The 18,343-nt window shown below is 36.4% G+C and overlaps 1 protein-coding gene across 1 annotated transcript; it reads right to left on the reverse strand.

Annotated features, from left to right (window-relative positions):
- Positions 1 to 2,380: 2,380 nt before the first annotated feature.
- LOC106137106 (probable metabolite transport protein CsbC) lies at positions 2,381 to 17,255 on the reverse strand. Its single transcript, XM_013337870.2, has 7 exons — positions 16,955 to 17,255; positions 10,800 to 10,984; positions 9,832 to 10,143; positions 7,748 to 7,880; positions 6,657 to 6,865; positions 3,073 to 3,261; positions 2,381 to 2,642 (listed from the first exon to the last, which is right to left on the reverse strand). Exons 1-7 carry the CDS (start codon positions 17,133 to 17,135, stop codon positions 2,409 to 2,411), a joined length of 1,443 nt encoding a protein of 480 aa, XP_013193324.1. The 5' UTR covers positions 17,136 to 17,255; the 3' UTR covers positions 2,381 to 2,408.
- Between the last annotated feature and the right edge of the window lie 1,088 nt (positions 17,256 to 18,343).

Raw genomic sequence — 18,343 nt, forward strand, 5'->3', positions numbered from 1 at the left:
TATTTCAACCCGTAAGAGTTTTAAAACTATGACTGCAGATAAGAACGGGATCGCACGTATTTTTCGTTTGAGATATCTAAATAAATAAAAGAGCACACTGACTGACTGACTGGAATATTATCGCAAAGCCTAAATAGCTGGATATGAAATTCTGTGTACTAAGTTCCTTATGTGTGTCTTTGGGTGCAGAGTGGTTGAGAATTTTCGGAAATTCTCACGGGCAAGAAAATCAGCGGGATTTTTCGTTCCACGCGGGAAAAGTCGCAGGCGTAGTGTATTTCATATTTCTTTATAATACGAGTATCAATTAACTTATGAATATTGATAAAGAGAAATTGAATTTTTGTCGAATAAACTCATAAACTACTTGACCAATTTTGTCGAAATTTGGCAAACAGACAGAATAGTCCTTCGGAAGAAAATAATAAGCCTATATTACATAATAATCGCTCATCGCTCATAGCTTGTAAAGGGTAAAAAATAGCTTCAAACTGTGAGATAAATCGCGTCACTGCGCAGAATGATTGCTGGCACGCGGCATGCAATGCTGAAATACATAGAATTTGAATCGACTGCCCTAAAAATTAAGAGATTTTTAGGATTCAATGTGTTGTTGAAAAATTTTTTCAGAAATGTCAAAACAGAATCTTTGTAGTTTTGTAATATACATTTGTTTGTTTGGTTTGGAGGTGTTAGTTTTAATATAATTAAAGAAATATTTAGTTAAATGAAATACATACATATATACATGTAATCACGTCTATATCCCTTGCGGGGTAGACAGAGCCAGCAATCTTGAAAGACTGACAGGCGACGTCCAGCTGTGTCCAATAGTGACAGGTTGCTAGCCCATCGCCTATAAGAAGAAGCCCAAGATTAATTTAATGAATGAAATGAACTAGATGCTAGTATCTACTTGAAAATGTAAAAAATTGTATTACTAATTAATTGATTTTTATCTTCATATTATAAAGGAAATATTGTACGTCCATATGGGCAGGGCACAGTGATACCTATAATTTTATTGTTGACCTATTTTTTTTCCTACATGTGTTTCACAATAAAGATATTTGATTTGAAAAAAAAAAATACAGTGGGTCACATAGAAGGTGTACTTTCGGTTAGATGATGATATACAGGTCATTGTACACAATGTAATTTTCTACTATGTTTAAATTTAGAACACAAAATTATTCGTACTTTCTTCTACATTCGCGTCTCATTATTAGTACACTTTTTTAAATTCAATTGGAACAAAGTTACCAAATTTGAATTTCAAATTGCGACAAGCCAGGCCGAAAATAAATACGACTAACATGGCAGTAGTGTTTCCACAGATAATAAAAAGAAATTATATGCAGTACATTTTGTAATTAGCATAGATAATATAGTACCTACTAAAAATGTGCCAAAAAAGCTTTTGTTCTGTTTTGTTTCAGAATAAAGATTGCACGAAGAGAATTATGAATGTGGATGAAGCGAAAGAAGTATGCAGTGAACGTGACTAGTGGAAAGATGTAGTCTCTGCCTAAAAGTTTTTATAGGTATTGTTAAGAAAACTGTTGATGTAAAATTTAAGTTTACTCAAAAGTTAATTGAAACTAAAAGTTGAACATTCGATCTTGAAGGTAAAAGGCATTTATACTAACTTTGATTTTTAAGAAATTCTAAAGTTTGTCTGAGAGTTAATCAAAATGTTTCTAAAATTTGAAGTTAGTTTAAAATGGCTTTAGCATTCGTAATTTTAATAAGGACTCAATTAAAAAAAAAACAATAGGACCACTCCATCTTATCCAATGGATGTCGTAAAAGGCGACTAACGGATAGCGACTCATTATTTGTATCTCAATGCCAAACAGCTGAAAGTGGTGATTTCCCATACAGACTTGGAACCGATAGTAAAGATAACGTAATTTGTCCTAATAATTTATGAGAACATTTTACACAAAGAAAGACAAATAAAAAAAAAATATTCTTCAGGTATTATGGAACATGTCAAACATCATTTAATACATACATACATACATATGATCACGTCTTTATTCCTAGCGGGGTAGACAGAGCCACCAGTCTTGAAAAGACTGATAGGCCATGCTCCAGCTGTTTGGCTTAGTGATAGAGCATTTAATAATTGACATTATTATCTTGACTCCAGTCGGACCTCCGAAACTTTGTCATGTTGCACATTCAGTAGCTGAATGTGCAGATTTCCTCATGTTATTTTCCCTCGCCGTAAACATTTTCGATATCCACTTAGATAGTTATGTGGTCGTCCTACTCAAAACCACACGGCAATATATTTTCAAACACGATCAGAGGTGGATCCAAAATAACCACTGGACAGGGCGAGAAAGATCAGGGTTCAAATAAAATGATCGTGAATGCATCAATTTTATATATATTTTTTATCACTTCAAAATCGGTATCCTTTTCAATTGCCTTTCAATCTGTCTAACACTCTTATTTTTTATATCTGGTATCGCGAACAAAGCGTACACCCCTGCAAAAAGGTTCACACACGCGAATATGTAGAACACGGTGTACGTTCCCATGTAATCTTCAATGTATTTGAAGGTGTGTACGTGGGCTAGTTTCACAATTTCTGAATATGCGTACAGTACTCCGATTAGTGTGGCTCGGATCTGTAAAAGAATATGTTATAGATAGGTAATATTTGGTAAGAGCGAGAATCACTCACACAACGACTCAATCACTCACTCAATCACTCACTCAATCTCTCACACAATCACTCAATCACTCACTCACTCAATCACTCACTCAATCACTCACTCAATCACACACTCAATCACTCACTCAATCACTCACTCAATCACTCACTTAATCACTCACTCAATCACTCACTCAATCACTCACTCAATCACTCACCCAATCACTCACTCAATCACTCACTCACTCAATCATTCACTCAATCACTCACTCAATATTCACTCAATACTCACTCAATCACTCAATAATTTGTTTGAATGTTATGCACGTACAAAGTACAACAGGTGGACTTAATGCCACAAGGCATTCTCCACAAATAATGAAAAAAAAAATCAATCAAATCACCTCCAAGTTATACATCTCCACCATTATAATAGTTGGCATTCCCCACGTCACGCCGTAACCGAACACCAAAATAGGTAGTACAGCCACAGGCAGCCACCTCAGAGTCTTCACCGTCAGGTCAGCTTGTGTGTAAACTCCTAGTACTCCCATTGATAATACCATCACTACGTAGCCGAAGGTAAGGAGGTACTAGAACAATATAAACACACACGTTAAACATACATACATATGGTCACGTCTATATACTACTCTGTCAAGAAAGTAGCAGGAAAAGATCAATAATACACAAACTGTTTGTTATTCATCCAAATTTATTTTATCACCTTCAAAATATGCTCCTTTAGAAACGATACACTTACGCCAACGAATAATCCAATCATCAAAAAAATTTTTAAACGCTGTTTCCGGAATTGAGGTCAGTTCTCGCCGCGAATTCTCTTTTATGTCTTCTACCGATTGAAAACGGGTGCCACGAAGTGGTAATTTGAGTTTAGGAAAAAGAAAAAAGTCGGCTGGAGCCATATCTGGTGAATATGGTGGTTGCTCGATGGTATTTGTTGAGTGTTTGGTTAAAAATTCGTTCACAATGATGGCCTTGTGCGAAGGTGCATTATCATGGTGCAAAATCCAAGAATTTTCTTTCCACAAATCTGGCCTTTTTAGTCGGATTTGCTCTCTTAAACGCCGCATAACACTCAAATAATATTCCTTATTTACCGTTTGACCTTCCGGCAAGAATTCCGAGTGCACAACACCGCGATAGTCAAAGAAAACAGTCAACATGACTTTGACTTTTGAACGACTTTGGCGTGGTTTTTTCGGTTTCGGTTCAGTTGGAAGGCGCCACTCCGAAGCTTGTTGACTAGTTTGCATGTCAAACTCGTAAACCCACGTCTCGTCACCAGTAACAATGCGTTTCATGAATGTTGGGTCGGAATTGACTCGTTCTAGCATGTCCTCAGCGACTCTCATGCGATTGAGTTTTTGAAAAAAATTCAGGTCTTTTGGGACTAGCCGAGCGGCAACATGTTTCATACCCAAATTATTAGTTAAAATGGTACGGATCGACTCGTGAGATACAGAAAGTTCGGTGGCTATCTCTCTCAAAGTTGAATGAGGATTTTCAGTCACTATTTCCTTCACTTTTGCGATGTTAACTTCAGTTGCAGACGTTGATGGCCTACCAGAGCGAGGCAAATCTTCCATCACATCTCGACCGCTTTTGAACGCTTTGTACCACTCATAAGCACGAGTTTTTGATAAAGTCGATTCACCGTAAGCCTTCTGTAACATTTTCAGTGACTCCGAACACGATATTCCATTGGCAATGCAAAATTTAAGACAAACTCTTTGTTCGATGTTTTTATCCATTATGAAATTAGCAATACACACTAGATATGATATAACTAAAAATAGCACTGTATTTAATGTAAACAACAGATGCAACTCAAACTCCGCGCCAAAATGGAAAACAGTTGTGCCAATCTAACAACAACAAAAAAAACAAAAATTTTAATTTGGAACCATAAATAAATAATCCATTCCCGATACTTTTTTGACTGAATGTATATCCCATGCGCGGTTGACAGTCTTGAAAAGACTGAATGGCCACGTTCAGCTATTTGGCTTAACGATAGAATTGAGATTCGACTAGTGACAGGTTGCTTGCCCATCGCCTAAAAAAGAATCCCAAGTTTGTAAGCCTATCCCTTAGTCGCCTTTTACGACATCCATGGGAAAGAGATGGAGTGGTCCTATTCTTTTTTGTATTGGTGCCGGGAGCCACACGGCACGTTAATAATGTTATCCCTCAAAGTGGGTAGATACTGTCACTCGATAACATAGGTAAAATAGTTATATTATATCTATACGGCCTCTGTGGCGCAGCGGTAGTACGCTTGTCTGTGTCACCGGAGGTCCCGGGTTCGAATCCCGGTCAGGGCATGACGAGAAAAGAACTTTCTCTGATTGGCCTGGGTCTTGGATGTTTATCTATATAAGTATTTATAAGTATTTATTATAAAATAAAGTTTCGTTGAGTTAGTATCTCCTAACACAAGTCTCGAACTTACTTCGAGGCTAACTCAATCTGTGTAATTTGTCCCGTATATACATATATACGTATATACATATATGTATATGTATATATCGTTGACTTAGTATCTCGTTACACAAGTCTCGAACTTCGAGGCTAATTGCATCTGTGTAATTTGTCCCGTATATATTTATTTATTTAAAATTTTTTCCCGGAGGGGTAGGCAGAGACTACCTCTTTCCACTTGCCACGATCTCTGCATACTTCCTTCGCTTCATCCACATTCATAACTCTCTTCATGCAAGCTCGGCTCTCATTTACACCGAATTTATTCTGCTTTTGTGCACTTATATTGGAACTATCATTATTGGAGTGATCATAATTATGAATACATAATATAACTGACTAGCTGTGCCCACAACTTCGTCCGCGTGGAATAGTTATTTTGCATCATTGAAGCCCTCAAAGATGAATAATTTTCCCCGTTTTTTTTTTACATATTCCATTATTTCTTTGCTGCTTATAGTTGCAGCGTGATGTTGTATAGCCTTCTTCCTCGATAAACGGTGTTTTCAACGCGAAAAGAAATTTTCAAACAAACAAACTCTTCAGCTTTATAACATACTAGCTGACCCGCGCAACTTCGTTTGCGTGTATCCCGCTACTTCGACAAATACAGTCAACGCACCAACACATATTGGATACTAATTTTCAATTCACAATAACTTCTCTTTCCCTTAACCGCGTTTAAAATATTAAAATGTTTTTTGGTTTCTGTGACTCTTCTTTGATCGCCCCCCCTATCAGTTTTTGGAAAAAATATTTAAGTAATGTACAGATTTTTTTTGTCTTATATGTATAGATCAAAGTCGTAGTACCTACTTTTTAATATTATTTATTTTTTATGTACCATTTTTATAGGGACGCTGCCCCCGCCGCCGCGGCCGGCCCGTACCGTGCCGCAATACTAATATCGTGATATCTCCTAAACTATATGTCTAAATAACACACTGTAAACTGCAAAAATAATCTAAATTAAATGCTCGTGATGATGAACTTACTTATTTTGATAAGGATATATGTATTATTGGTTATATCACCAGTTAAACATCACCCAACGAATTAAATGTTTTTTTAATACAGAAAAGTAGTTTTTGTGACTTAAATAAAAAAGCTGGATATATGTCATCGCGGACTTTTTTGTAGAACTAATAAAGACCAATGTTTTTGCTATTGTTCTTACTTGTATCCAACGGTATAAGCGGCGCACGCACAAATGCAATCTTCAATTAGATTTTTTTTCTGACTTCTTGGACATAAATCGCTATAACTCAGCTAATATAGTTTCAATGTATTTCAATTATATATAAAAACCTGTCGGAGAAAATACTCTTTCTATTAGTGAAAACCGCATCAAAATCCGTTGCGTAGTTTTAAAGTTTTATGCATACGAAGGGACTACAGACAAAATGGGCGACTTTGTTTTATACTATGTAGTGATAGTGACGAGTAAGTATATCTATACTATATACAATTAGTATCTACTAACCCTCCTCTCTACAAAACTAACGAAGACCAAACAGAATATACAACCGGCGCACCATGCTGTCACCACCAGCATCCTGTCAGGGTCTGAAGGTAGACCCAGCTGGAGCAGCGTCTTGTCCTGATCGAGGAAGATGATGCTTCCACATAACTCTTTGATCGTGAAGAGCATGATGCCAATTTTTGTTATGTCCAACCAAATCCGGTTTTTGACTGGAATTAGAAAAAAGTTTTACAAATTGTCAGGTTACGTTACAACAACCCTAGATTTTAAACTACTGTAATATGTATGCTAACAAAATTTGTATGAGTTCAGATGCTTGAAATAAAATTGAAATAAATAAATAAATAACCTGTAAATTACAGGTTAAGTACCTAAAGAAAAATCTGTATTTATTATTTTGCAGGAGGAGCTAAATTCGTGGGTGTAGTAGTCTTAGACTATCCACTTAATTATAAATTAATACCTAAATACAATTACCTAATTAATATAACTTAATCATACTAACTGTTCCTTGGCGAAATTCACAAACGAGGTGTATTTACATGTAAGTACTTAAGCGATGTTTCTTTGAGATAAGCTTATTAACACGTTGTAATAAATAAATGAAAAAGAAATAAATAACTAAAAGGTGTAGGTGCCGACTAAATCCTAGTATTTAATAATACAAAAAATAACGAAAATAAATCTATTCTATTCTATTCTATTCTACAATAAACCTATTTCTTCTGGACTAATAGATAACTACCTACGTCGTTAGAACTTGCACTATCATAACTTGAAATATAATATTTTTCAAAGTCAATTTAATAGTTCCGGCCACACTTCGGCTCTATTCTACTAATATTATAAATGCGAAAGTTTGTATGTCAGTATGGATGTTTGTTACTCTTTTACGCAAAAACTACTGAACCGATTACGATAAAATTAGGTAGCTGAAGACCCAGAATAACATATAGGCTACATTTTATCCCGGAGTTCCCGCGGGATTGACAGGGTTTCAGGAGGAATGACAGGAAGTCACGGGCGGCCTCCAGTGTTTTCATAAACGCCGCATATTTTGGTTGCGATTCCCAATTAGTATAGGTACTTACAAAAACTATACAATGTTATTTTTCCATTAGCCCTGGCTCTTTCACTCTCTTGTTTCAACATGTTCACTTCATGTTTAACTGCTGGTCCATCTTTGGTTGTATATTTTAGCTTCGCTACAGCACTTTCGGCAGCCTAAAATAATTTAAAACATGAAAATTATAGATATCTATTTTCCGAGGTACTACAACATACAAGCAAATTTTCGTAGGGAAGGGTAAAATTAGAAATTTGATTCAAAGCGTACGTAACGTACCTTTATTTTATCTCGGACGTTCCGAATCATGTTCGAATGATCCGTAGTTACTGAGAATAAAATAATGGCGCGTTTAATTATATTATTTACAAATTGTATATTGCAACAGAAAAGTTTAAAATCTGGTATAGGTATCTATCATTCTATGTATTTTTTATCATTCTATATTTAATCAGCTTTGGCGGTGCGCGTTGAAACAAGTTTAAAATTTTTCCCTTCTATACGAAAATTCGCTTATATGTTTAACCTCGGATTAGTAAACTTTATTCACACAAAATTTCCTAATGTCAGTCCTAATTTTGCTAGGAAATAACAAAGTTACTCTTCTATTTTTAGTTTCAATTTTGTTTTTCCAATTTTATTGAATTTTGAAATACTTAAATGAATTTTAATTTTCGATCGTAAATTGTTCTAATAGAGATTATCTAAATTAACAATCGTTATATTGTTTTAATTAATTTTCACATAGATAATGTGTAAATTATCGAATTAGTAAAAAAATATTGTCTCATTTAAGTGAATTGTTATCATAATTTTTTGAGAATTAAATATCTTTAAACATAAACAATACTTGATGTGTGACGTCATATAACTTCGTATCAGATGTTTTACGTCTATATATGTGTTAAATATAAGTAAAGTTACATAATAACTTCACTACGAATGAGACTCACGTAATTCTCTGGGGTGAAACCCTTTGGTATTGAACTTGAAACATGTAACGAATCAAGGTTATGTGACCTTAATTATTTAACTCACGATTCTCACCTGAAGTTTATGAAAACTGTCACTATTTGAATCTCAATTCTATCATTAAGCCATTAATTAAACGTGGTCTATCAGTCTTTACAAGTCTGTTTGGTCTGTCCCCCGCATAGGATATAAAAGTGATTATATTTATCTTCGTCTTCCTCCTGGCTTTAGTCCCGGTTGCATCCTCACCACTCTGGAGAAGAACCCGGGGTTAAGCCCTTGACCATGGATAATGAATTGAGTGAGTCAGATTTTTACACGCGACTCCCGTCTGACCTCCGCAACCTTTGCAGGGAACCTAACCCGTATTAGATCGATCATGTTTACACATCCAGTTGACTGAATGTACTGGTTTCCTCACGATGTTTTCCCTCACCGTAAGAGCATGGGTTAGTATTCAAACTAATATATATAACGTACATTAGTTTGAATACAAAACTTAACTTCTAAAATAGTAATTGGTAGGTACATGGCCAGGGTGGGATTCGAACCTATTTTGCGCCACATTTACCGATTCGACCATAGACGCTCGTGATTATATGTATGTTAACATGTAACAGAAAACTCTTTACTGTATACTTTCAGAAGCAAAGCCTCCGATGAAAGTCTAGAAAATAAATAAAGCTACCTTGTATGTCATAAGTTCACACAACATACATAACGTATTTTTGCGTCAATACAGGTGTAACTCGGTTCTCAGATCACGTATTTAATTTGTGCCCATCCATTTCAAATACAACATGATTTATTGATACAGTTGCTTGAAAATATCTTGAAGTTTAATAAATACAGATAAGATTGGTTCTAAGTCCTTTCACTTTGTAATTTAAGTGAAGGTTTTCAATAAGATATTTGGCAAGGTTAGGGAATTGTAACGATTTCTGCTTCTTCCTCCTGTCATAAGCCCCGATTGCATCCTGACAGAGGTCAGACAGGAGTCTCTTCGTGTATAAACCTGACTTGCCCAATCCAGGATCCATGGTCAAAGGCATACCCCGGGCTCCTCTCTAGAGTGGTAAAGTTGCAATCGGGACTAAAGCCAGAGGAAAGGAACATCGCTTAAGAGATAATCCTCACCTCAATTTTGTCAACAATCACCAAATAACTCGGCGACTCCACCATAATCGACAACGTCATTATTTCAATCATCACCAAAGCGACCATAGCCAACATCAACGCCTCCTCGCTCATCGCCAACTTCATCAACAGCCCGGTAGATACCATCACTGTTGTTAGTGCTAGAGCTGATGCTCTGATCTTCGTCGGGAAGGTTTCCAGCAAGTAAATTGGTAGGACCGTGAAAAGACCTCCAGATGATATGCCAGTGAGGATGTGCAGAGTTAAGACACTGGCCGTGCTTGGTATCAAAAAGAGGGGGATGCATGTTGTCTGTGAAAAGATTAAAATTATTATACACAATATTATTTTGTTCTCTTAAAATCTGAGGAATTACAATTCCAGTGATACGTCACTTGTTCTTCCTGGCGTAAATTGCGGTTTGATATCACTACTCTGGAGTGGAGCCAGGGATTCAGCTATAATCACGATCTTGGATAAGGTTCCTACAGAAATACATTTAATCACGTCTTTACCCCGTAAGGGGTGGACAGAGCATGTCTCGCAAAGACTAGACCATGCTCAGATGCATTTCATATTGATGAAATTGAAATTCAAATAGTGACAGGTTAAAAAGAATAATCTCTAGATTATTATCCCTTAGTCGCCTTTGATGACATCCATGGTAAAAAAGATCTGTGGTTCCCGATACTATTCTAAAATGCCGAGAACCGCACGGCACATGTACCTATAAATCCAAACTAATAATAAAGACGAAAGATTTGTATTTTTGTATGTTTGTGTGGAATAAACTCAAAAACTACTGGTCCGATTTTGATAAAATTTGGCACAGATATAGAATAGACCTTCAAAAATGACATAGGCATAAATTTGTTTTGAAATAAATTTATTTCAAAACATAAAACACAAAAATATGTCCACCCGTGCGAAGCCGGGGCGGGCCGCTAGTGTAATATACAAGTACTCACACCTTGCACTAAATAAACTATGAAAATCCCGATTTTCCTTCCACATTTGTCTATGACGTAACACATCACAGGACCTGATACGGCTGCTCCAATTATCAGACCGGTTTGGTTCCAAATTGTTTCACCGACTGTCGATAAAGAGAGGAGTGTTGTCGCTATGCCGAAGGTCAAGAATGGAAGGCATACTGTAAATAAAATTACCAATTATTATAATAAACTAGAGGCCGCCCGCGATTTCGTCCGCATGGAAACCCTATCGATCCCGCGGGAACTCCGGGATAAAATGTAGCCTACATGTTATTCTGGGTCTCCAGCTTCTTACGTACCAAATTTGATCGTTATCGGTTCAGTAGTTTTTGCGTAAATGAGTAACAAACATCCATAATGACATCCTGACATACAAACTTTAGCATTTATAATTTTAGTAGAACTTATATTATAAAATAATAGGACTTACTCCATAATATGTCTATATCCCTAGCGGGGTAGACAGAGTAAACAGTCTTGAAAAGACAGATAGGTCATGTTCAGCTATATGGTTTAAAGAAAGAATTGAGATTCAAATAGTGACAGGTTGCTACCCCATCGCCTAAAAGAAGAATCCCAAGTTTATAAGCCTATCCCTAAGTCGCCTTTTACGATATCCATGGGAAGTGGCCCTATTATTTTTTTGTTTGGTGCCGGGAACCACACGGCATGCACTTTTTATTTTACTTTATTATAATTTTAATTGTGCCGTGTGGTTCCCAGCACCAAAAGAAAAAAGAATGGGACCACTCAATTTCTTCTCTTGGATGTCGTAAAAGGCGACTAAGGGATATGCTTATAAACTTGGGATTCTTTTAGGCGATGGGCTAGCAACCTATCACTATTTGAATCTCTATTCTATCATTAAGCCAAATTTAGCTGAACGTGGCCATTCAGTCTTTTCAAGACTGTTGGCTCTGTCTAGCCCACAAGGGATAAAGACGTGACCATATGTATGTATGTAAAATAAAAAGATGACAAATAGTGATCACGAACAGAAATACACATATCTATAAATTGTATGGTTAACAATTTGCAAAGAAAACTTACATGTATCATCATCATTCAATAACAATAAAATATTTTTATCTCGTCTGAAAACCCAACGCGCGTGATACGAATCCGTCAATAGAGTAAGAATACTGTTTTAGAGAGCGCGCAAAACTAATAAACTGAAAGTTGTTTTCCTATAATAATGACTAACTTATAATAAAGATAAATATATAAGATAGGTACTAAAGTCTTGAGTGCCGTGTGATTCCCGGCACCAATAGAAAAATATTAATAAGCCTATGCCTTAGTCACCTTTTACGACTTTTAAATTAGAAATGTTTGCATAATACATAACATACAACCATCACATCTTTATTCCAACAGCCAACAGTTTTGAAAAGGCTGTAAGGCATCGCTGAAGCTCACTGCTGTCTACCCCGCAAGGGATTTAGACGTAACTATATTTATGGATATATACTCTAACGGCGAATGTAATTCAATCATAGCAATAAGAATAAAATGATTGAAGGACGAATCAACAAAGGGATTCCGGCCCTTATTTGACAAGAATTGATGTGACAACGACGTCTTATATAAAAACTAGATGTGCCCGCGACTTCGTCCGCGTGGAATAGTTATTTTGGGCATCATTGAAGCCCTCAAGGATGAATAATTTTCCCCGATTTTTTTCACATTCTCCATTATTTATTCGCTCCTTATAGTTGCAGCGTGATGTTTTATAGCCTAAAGCCTTTCTCGATAAATGGTCTATTCAACACAAAAGTAATTTTTCAATTCGAACCAGTAGTTCCTGTGATTAGCGCGTTCAAACAAAAAAACTAACTCTTCAGCTTTACAATATTAGTATAGAATAGCTGTGTCCGCGACTTCGTCCGCGTGGAATAATTATTTTGGACATCATTAAAGCCCTCAAGGATGGATAATTTTCCCCGTTTTTTTACATTTTCCATTATTTCTTCGCTCCTAATAGTTGCAGCGTGATTATACATACATATATAGCCTTAAGCCTTCCTCGATAAATAGTCAAACAAACAAACTCTTCAGCTCTATAATATTAGTATAGATGTATTGCAAGTAGATGAAATATTGAGTAAGTATACCTAACAAAATGTACGTCTACACTAGTACTATATAACTATATAATGACAGCAATTTCTTGAGTCGGGTTTCAAAATTGGTTCCAATTAGGAACCATTTCGTTGCTACAAGGAGTTATGGGCACAGATTATTTAGTTAGTTCCCGCGGATCTACCCGCGTTATGTTACGAATGTAGGTCAGTTTTGTAGGAGAATCATCGTCTATCTCTCTCTATCTTTTTCTCTCTCATTCTGTCGTGTTCCCAGTTGTACATACAAAAATCCTACGAATCCTACTACTATTATAAAGGCGAAAGTTTGTATGGATGTTTGTTACTCTTTCACGCAAAAACTACTGAACCGATTACCATGAAATTTGGTATGTAGGTAGCTGAAGACCCAGAATAACACATAGGCTACTTTTTATCCCAGAGTTCCCGCGGGATTGATAGGGTTTCCATGCGGACGAAGTCGCGGGCGGCCTCTAGTAATATTATAAATGCGAAAGTTTGTAAGTATGTCAGGATGTCAGTATGGATGTTTGTTACTCTTTCACGCAAAAACTACTGAACCGATTACGATGAAATTTGTTATTTGGGTAGCTGAACACCCAGATTAACACATAGGTTACCCAGATTTTGTATACCAGAGTTCCTTTTCATTTCATGGACCCCTAACTTTTTTTTCCCTGACGTAGACTCCTAGGGGTCAATATAGACCACTTTGGGAATCACTGGTCTAGGCCATCCCACACCAAGGTTCCCATTCATACTCTCCTTGTAACATGCTCGACGGTTATAGGGTACTTGGAACTTTTGTTTAAGCGTCCTCAATTAGATTATATGTATGTATGTCCTCAATTAGACCAAAGTACGTTCATCTGTTTTCTTACTCCGATGTCCCCATGTACATTAAAATTACATATATACATACATATGGTCACGTCTATATCCCTTGCGGGGTAGACAGAGCCAACAGTCTTGAAAAGACTGAATGGCCACGTTCAGATATTTGGCTTAATGATAGAATTGAGATTCAAATAGTGACAAATTGTTAGCCCATCGCCGAAAAAAGGAATCTCAAGTTTGTAAGCCTATCCCTTAGTCGCCTTTTAGGACATCCATGGGAAAGAGATGGAGTGGCCCTTATCTTTTTTGTATTGGTCCCAGGAACAACACGGCATTAAAATTTGCTTAGTAAAACTACTTTTAATTCTGGCAAAGGTGTGCGCCTTATTTAACAAGATACCCTGCTATCAAAAATTCGATGTATTCAAGAGACAATTAGTCGATAATCTCAATTTACTGAACGTTTGCAGTTATATTTCGTTTATTAGTGTGACAACGAACTTATTTTTTTTTTATTATATACTTACATACATACATAAAATCACGCCTCTTTCCCGGAGGGGTAGACAGAGACTACCTCTTTCCACTTGCCACGATCTCTGCATACTTCCTTCACTTCATCCACATTCATAACTTTAATGTTCTTATGTAAGTGATGTAAATTACATTCGGGTACTCTTGACCTAACCCTTTACCAGGACGTCCTTAATTTGATCAAGATACGTTCGTCTAAGTCTTCCCACTCCGACCTTTCCCACAACACTCTCCTTGTATATCTGTTCTTATGTACATACATAAAACCACGCGTCTTTCGCGGTGGGGTAGGCAGAGACTACCTCTTTCCACATGCCACGATCTCTGCATACATCCTTCGCTTCATCCACATTCATAACTTTAATGTTTTTATGTAGGTGATGTAAAATATGTCTTTATAAAAGTAAAAGTCTAAAAACCTAAACCTATTTCTATCACAGTCCTTGTATATTTGTTTAGTCAACCTATAGCTTCGTTCAAAGCTCTAGGGAAACAAACATGAATTGAATAAATGAATAATGAATTGAATACCCGAAATGCACTTTGACATGCAAATTTACTTTGGAATGTGCATGAAACTGCAAATTGCACTGATCGCAATGTTAAATGAAGTTTCAATTGGTTTCATCAACATACACGTGTCACGTCTTCATTTGTTACGGGGTAAACAGAGCCAGAAGACCGAAAGTTATATTTAAAACTATTGAGTTTGTTAATTATACACCTACACGTAAAATGCTATTTTTGTGTTGTGTAGTAGGTATAAGTTGAATCTGTAACTTTTGAAAGTTATAAATAAATAAGTAGTCTAACCGGTTTTAGTTGGATGGATGGTGACAGACTAGTTAAAACAAGAATACCAAGTTTACAAGCCATTCCCTTGATTGGCTTTTACGATCTGCGCTAGGTATACAATATAATACATACATATGGTCACTTCTAAATCCCTTGCGGGGTAGACAGAGCCAACAGTCATGAAAAGACTGAATGCCCACGTTCAGCTATTTGGCTTAATGATAGAATTGAGATTCAAATAGTGACAGGTTGCTAGCCCATCGCCTAAAAAGAATCCCAAGTTTGTAAGCCTATCCTTTAGTCGCCTTTTACGACATCCATGAGAAAGAGATGGCCACTCCATCTCTTTTTTGTATTTGTGCCGGGAACCACACGGCACATATACAATATAACCTCGTCTATACTTTATTTGAAAGCCTGAACTCAATCAATTAACAACCTATTTATAAATGGGTATTATTTCTATGTGAACCTCAAACAAAATTAAGACTTGTTTGTAACAGAATTATTCTCATCTAAGGGTCAGTTCACAACGATAGGAGCCGCGATGATAGATGATATTAAACATATATGCATACGTTTCTTTATCACTTACGCGAAATACCAGACATCCAGTGTATTATCATATAGAGTACAAAAAAAGTGCCGTGTGGTTCCCGACACCAATACAAAAAAGAAAAGGACCAATCCATCTCTTTCCCATGGATGACGTAAAAGGCGACTAAGGGATAGGCTTACAAACTTGGGATTAATTTTTAGGCCTTGGGCTAGCAACCTGTCACTATTTGAATCTCAATTCTATCATTAATCAAAATAGCTGAACGTGGCCATTCAGTCTTTGCAAGACTGTTGGCTCTGTCTACCCCGCAAGGGATATGGACGTGACTGTATGTATGTATGTACAAAAAAATTGAGTCTTTCTATAAATTTAATCTAGACGGCCTCTGTGGCGCAGCGGTAGTGCGCTTGTCTGTGACACCGGAGGTCCCGGGTTCGAATCCCGGCCAGGGCATGATGAGAAAAGAACATTCTCTGATTGGCCTGGGTCTTGGATGTTTATCTATATAAGTATCTATTATAAAATATAGTATCGTTGAGTTAGTTTATCGTAACACAAGTTTCGAACTTAATTCGAGGCTAATTCAATATGTGAAATTTGTCCCGTATACATATATTTATTTATTAATATGTAATTCGTCGCATCTCAGTGTGAAAACAAACCTGTTTGACATTAAATTATTCTAATTTAAGTTTGTTTATCAACCTCTTTGTGGTTACTTAATTGATAACAAAATACTAAAACGAGAGAACACCGAAATTTAATAAACTCTACCGTATTTCGGCGCGAAATTGTACCGTAATTTCATAAAGTTTTCCTAATTAACGAGGCGCAATTAAATTTTTATAATTAATCCTGGTCAGTTTAATGGTTCGGTTTTTTTAATTATTGTTTAGATGGTTATAATATAAGCGCCGTGTGGTTCCCGGCTCCAATGCAAAAAAAGAATTGAACCACTCTTTCCCACGGATGTAGTAAAAAGCGACTAAGGGATTGGCTTATAAACTTGGGATTCCTCTTTCACGCGATGGTCTAGCAACCTGCCACTATTTAAATCTCGATTCTATCATTAAGCCTATCAGCTGAACGTGGCCTATCAGTCTTTAGAGACTCCTGGCTCTGTCTACCCCGCAAGTGATATAGAGGTGATCATATGAAAGAATGAATGATTTTAGAAAAAAAATATATGTTGTAACTGGTTTTCGCCCGCGCGTGTGTGTTTTGTTCGTACTTCAAATATAGTTTCATTCTAACCAGCCAGGATTAAAAACTTAGAAAAATAAAAATTAAAAAAAAAATACCTGCCAATACAGCTAACAAGTCCTTCCAATAAACTCTGTTATCAATTTCTTTGGTCACGTCAAAACTTGACACGGTAAATACGATCATAATATTATAAATTTTCTCAATAACATGTATCATCAACGCTTTACCGACCAACACTGCCCTGAAAGCGTTAAAATCCACACCGTTTTCGTACATTAAAATTAAATTATCTTTCACATTGGAAATTACACTGAATCGTTTTGGGAATAAAGTTTGAAATACGTTTTATGTTTGTTAATTAATCGTAGTTTAAATAGCACGTTGTGTTCCATTGAAGTTGATAGCGTTTGTGTCAATACGGTAAGTCGTGTTGGTTGTAAAGGCCACAGAGCGATGAACGCTACGCCGATGGGTTTGCTTTGCTTTGTGCTACAAGGATCGGAATGATGATCGGAAGGCACGTGCCGTGTGTACGGTAGTTCAAACAGAATTTTGGAGGTCAGTGAAAAATCCAGATGTTTCGAACTATTTGACGTTATTTGACAAAATATTCGTATTGAAATAAATAGTTTTACATTTATTCATGTGGCCTTCTCCTGATGAGTCCTTCGACATCAGAGAGGAAAATTGTAAATTGACGTCCGGTGAAAATGTTGCAGTGTAGTTTGTTCCGCCGCTTCTTCTACACATGCGCTTTGGAAGCGGTAGTAGTTATAATTAGATTTAAGTGATGTGATGCGATCTTGTATTCAATTTTGATAGTAAATCTATTCTATTCTATTAGTTTTTGCTGGTGACTTTGTCCAAAAATCTTTGTCATAAAACGAAGAATTTGTACACCAGTTTTTAAGTTAAACCAAACCAAACTTTGTGGACCCCGGCACCAATAGTAAAAATAAAAGTACCACTATATCTCTTATCCATTGATGTTGTAAAAGGCGACAAAGGGATAAGATTTTCGCTAGCAACCTGTCACTATTTGAATCTCAGTTCTATCACTAAGCCTAACAGCTGAACGTGGACTATCAGTATTTTCAAAACTGTTGGCTCTGTCTACCCCGCAAGGGACATAGACGTGACGTATATGTATTTATGTGCTACACTTGGAGGATAAAGAAAAAAGGATGAATGAAATTTCGTAATTGCAACTAGGAAAAGAGCAATCTCTGCCTACCCCTACAAGAAAGAGGGTATTAGGTATATTGCAAGTTTATTTTTTTTTCCATATCATTCTATTCACGGTGCCACGAAAAATTAACTCATTCACGAATCAAACCGTACATCCTTATGTATGCTGAGTCATTTTTGTTTGTCTGTCTGTCACAAGGTTAGGGCGAAATTAAGGTATATAAGTATATTGGTATAATTGCTCACCTAAAAATAGGTTGTTCAATGTAGTTTCAAGATTGTTGGCTCTGTCTACC

The sequence above is a fragment of the Amyelois transitella genome, chromosome 24 (assembly GCF_032362555.1).
Source record: "Amyelois transitella isolate CPQ chromosome 24, ilAmyTran1.1, whole genome shotgun sequence".
In the NCBI taxonomy this organism is placed as follows: domain Eukaryota; kingdom Metazoa; phylum Arthropoda; class Insecta; order Lepidoptera; family Pyralidae; genus Amyelois; species Amyelois transitella.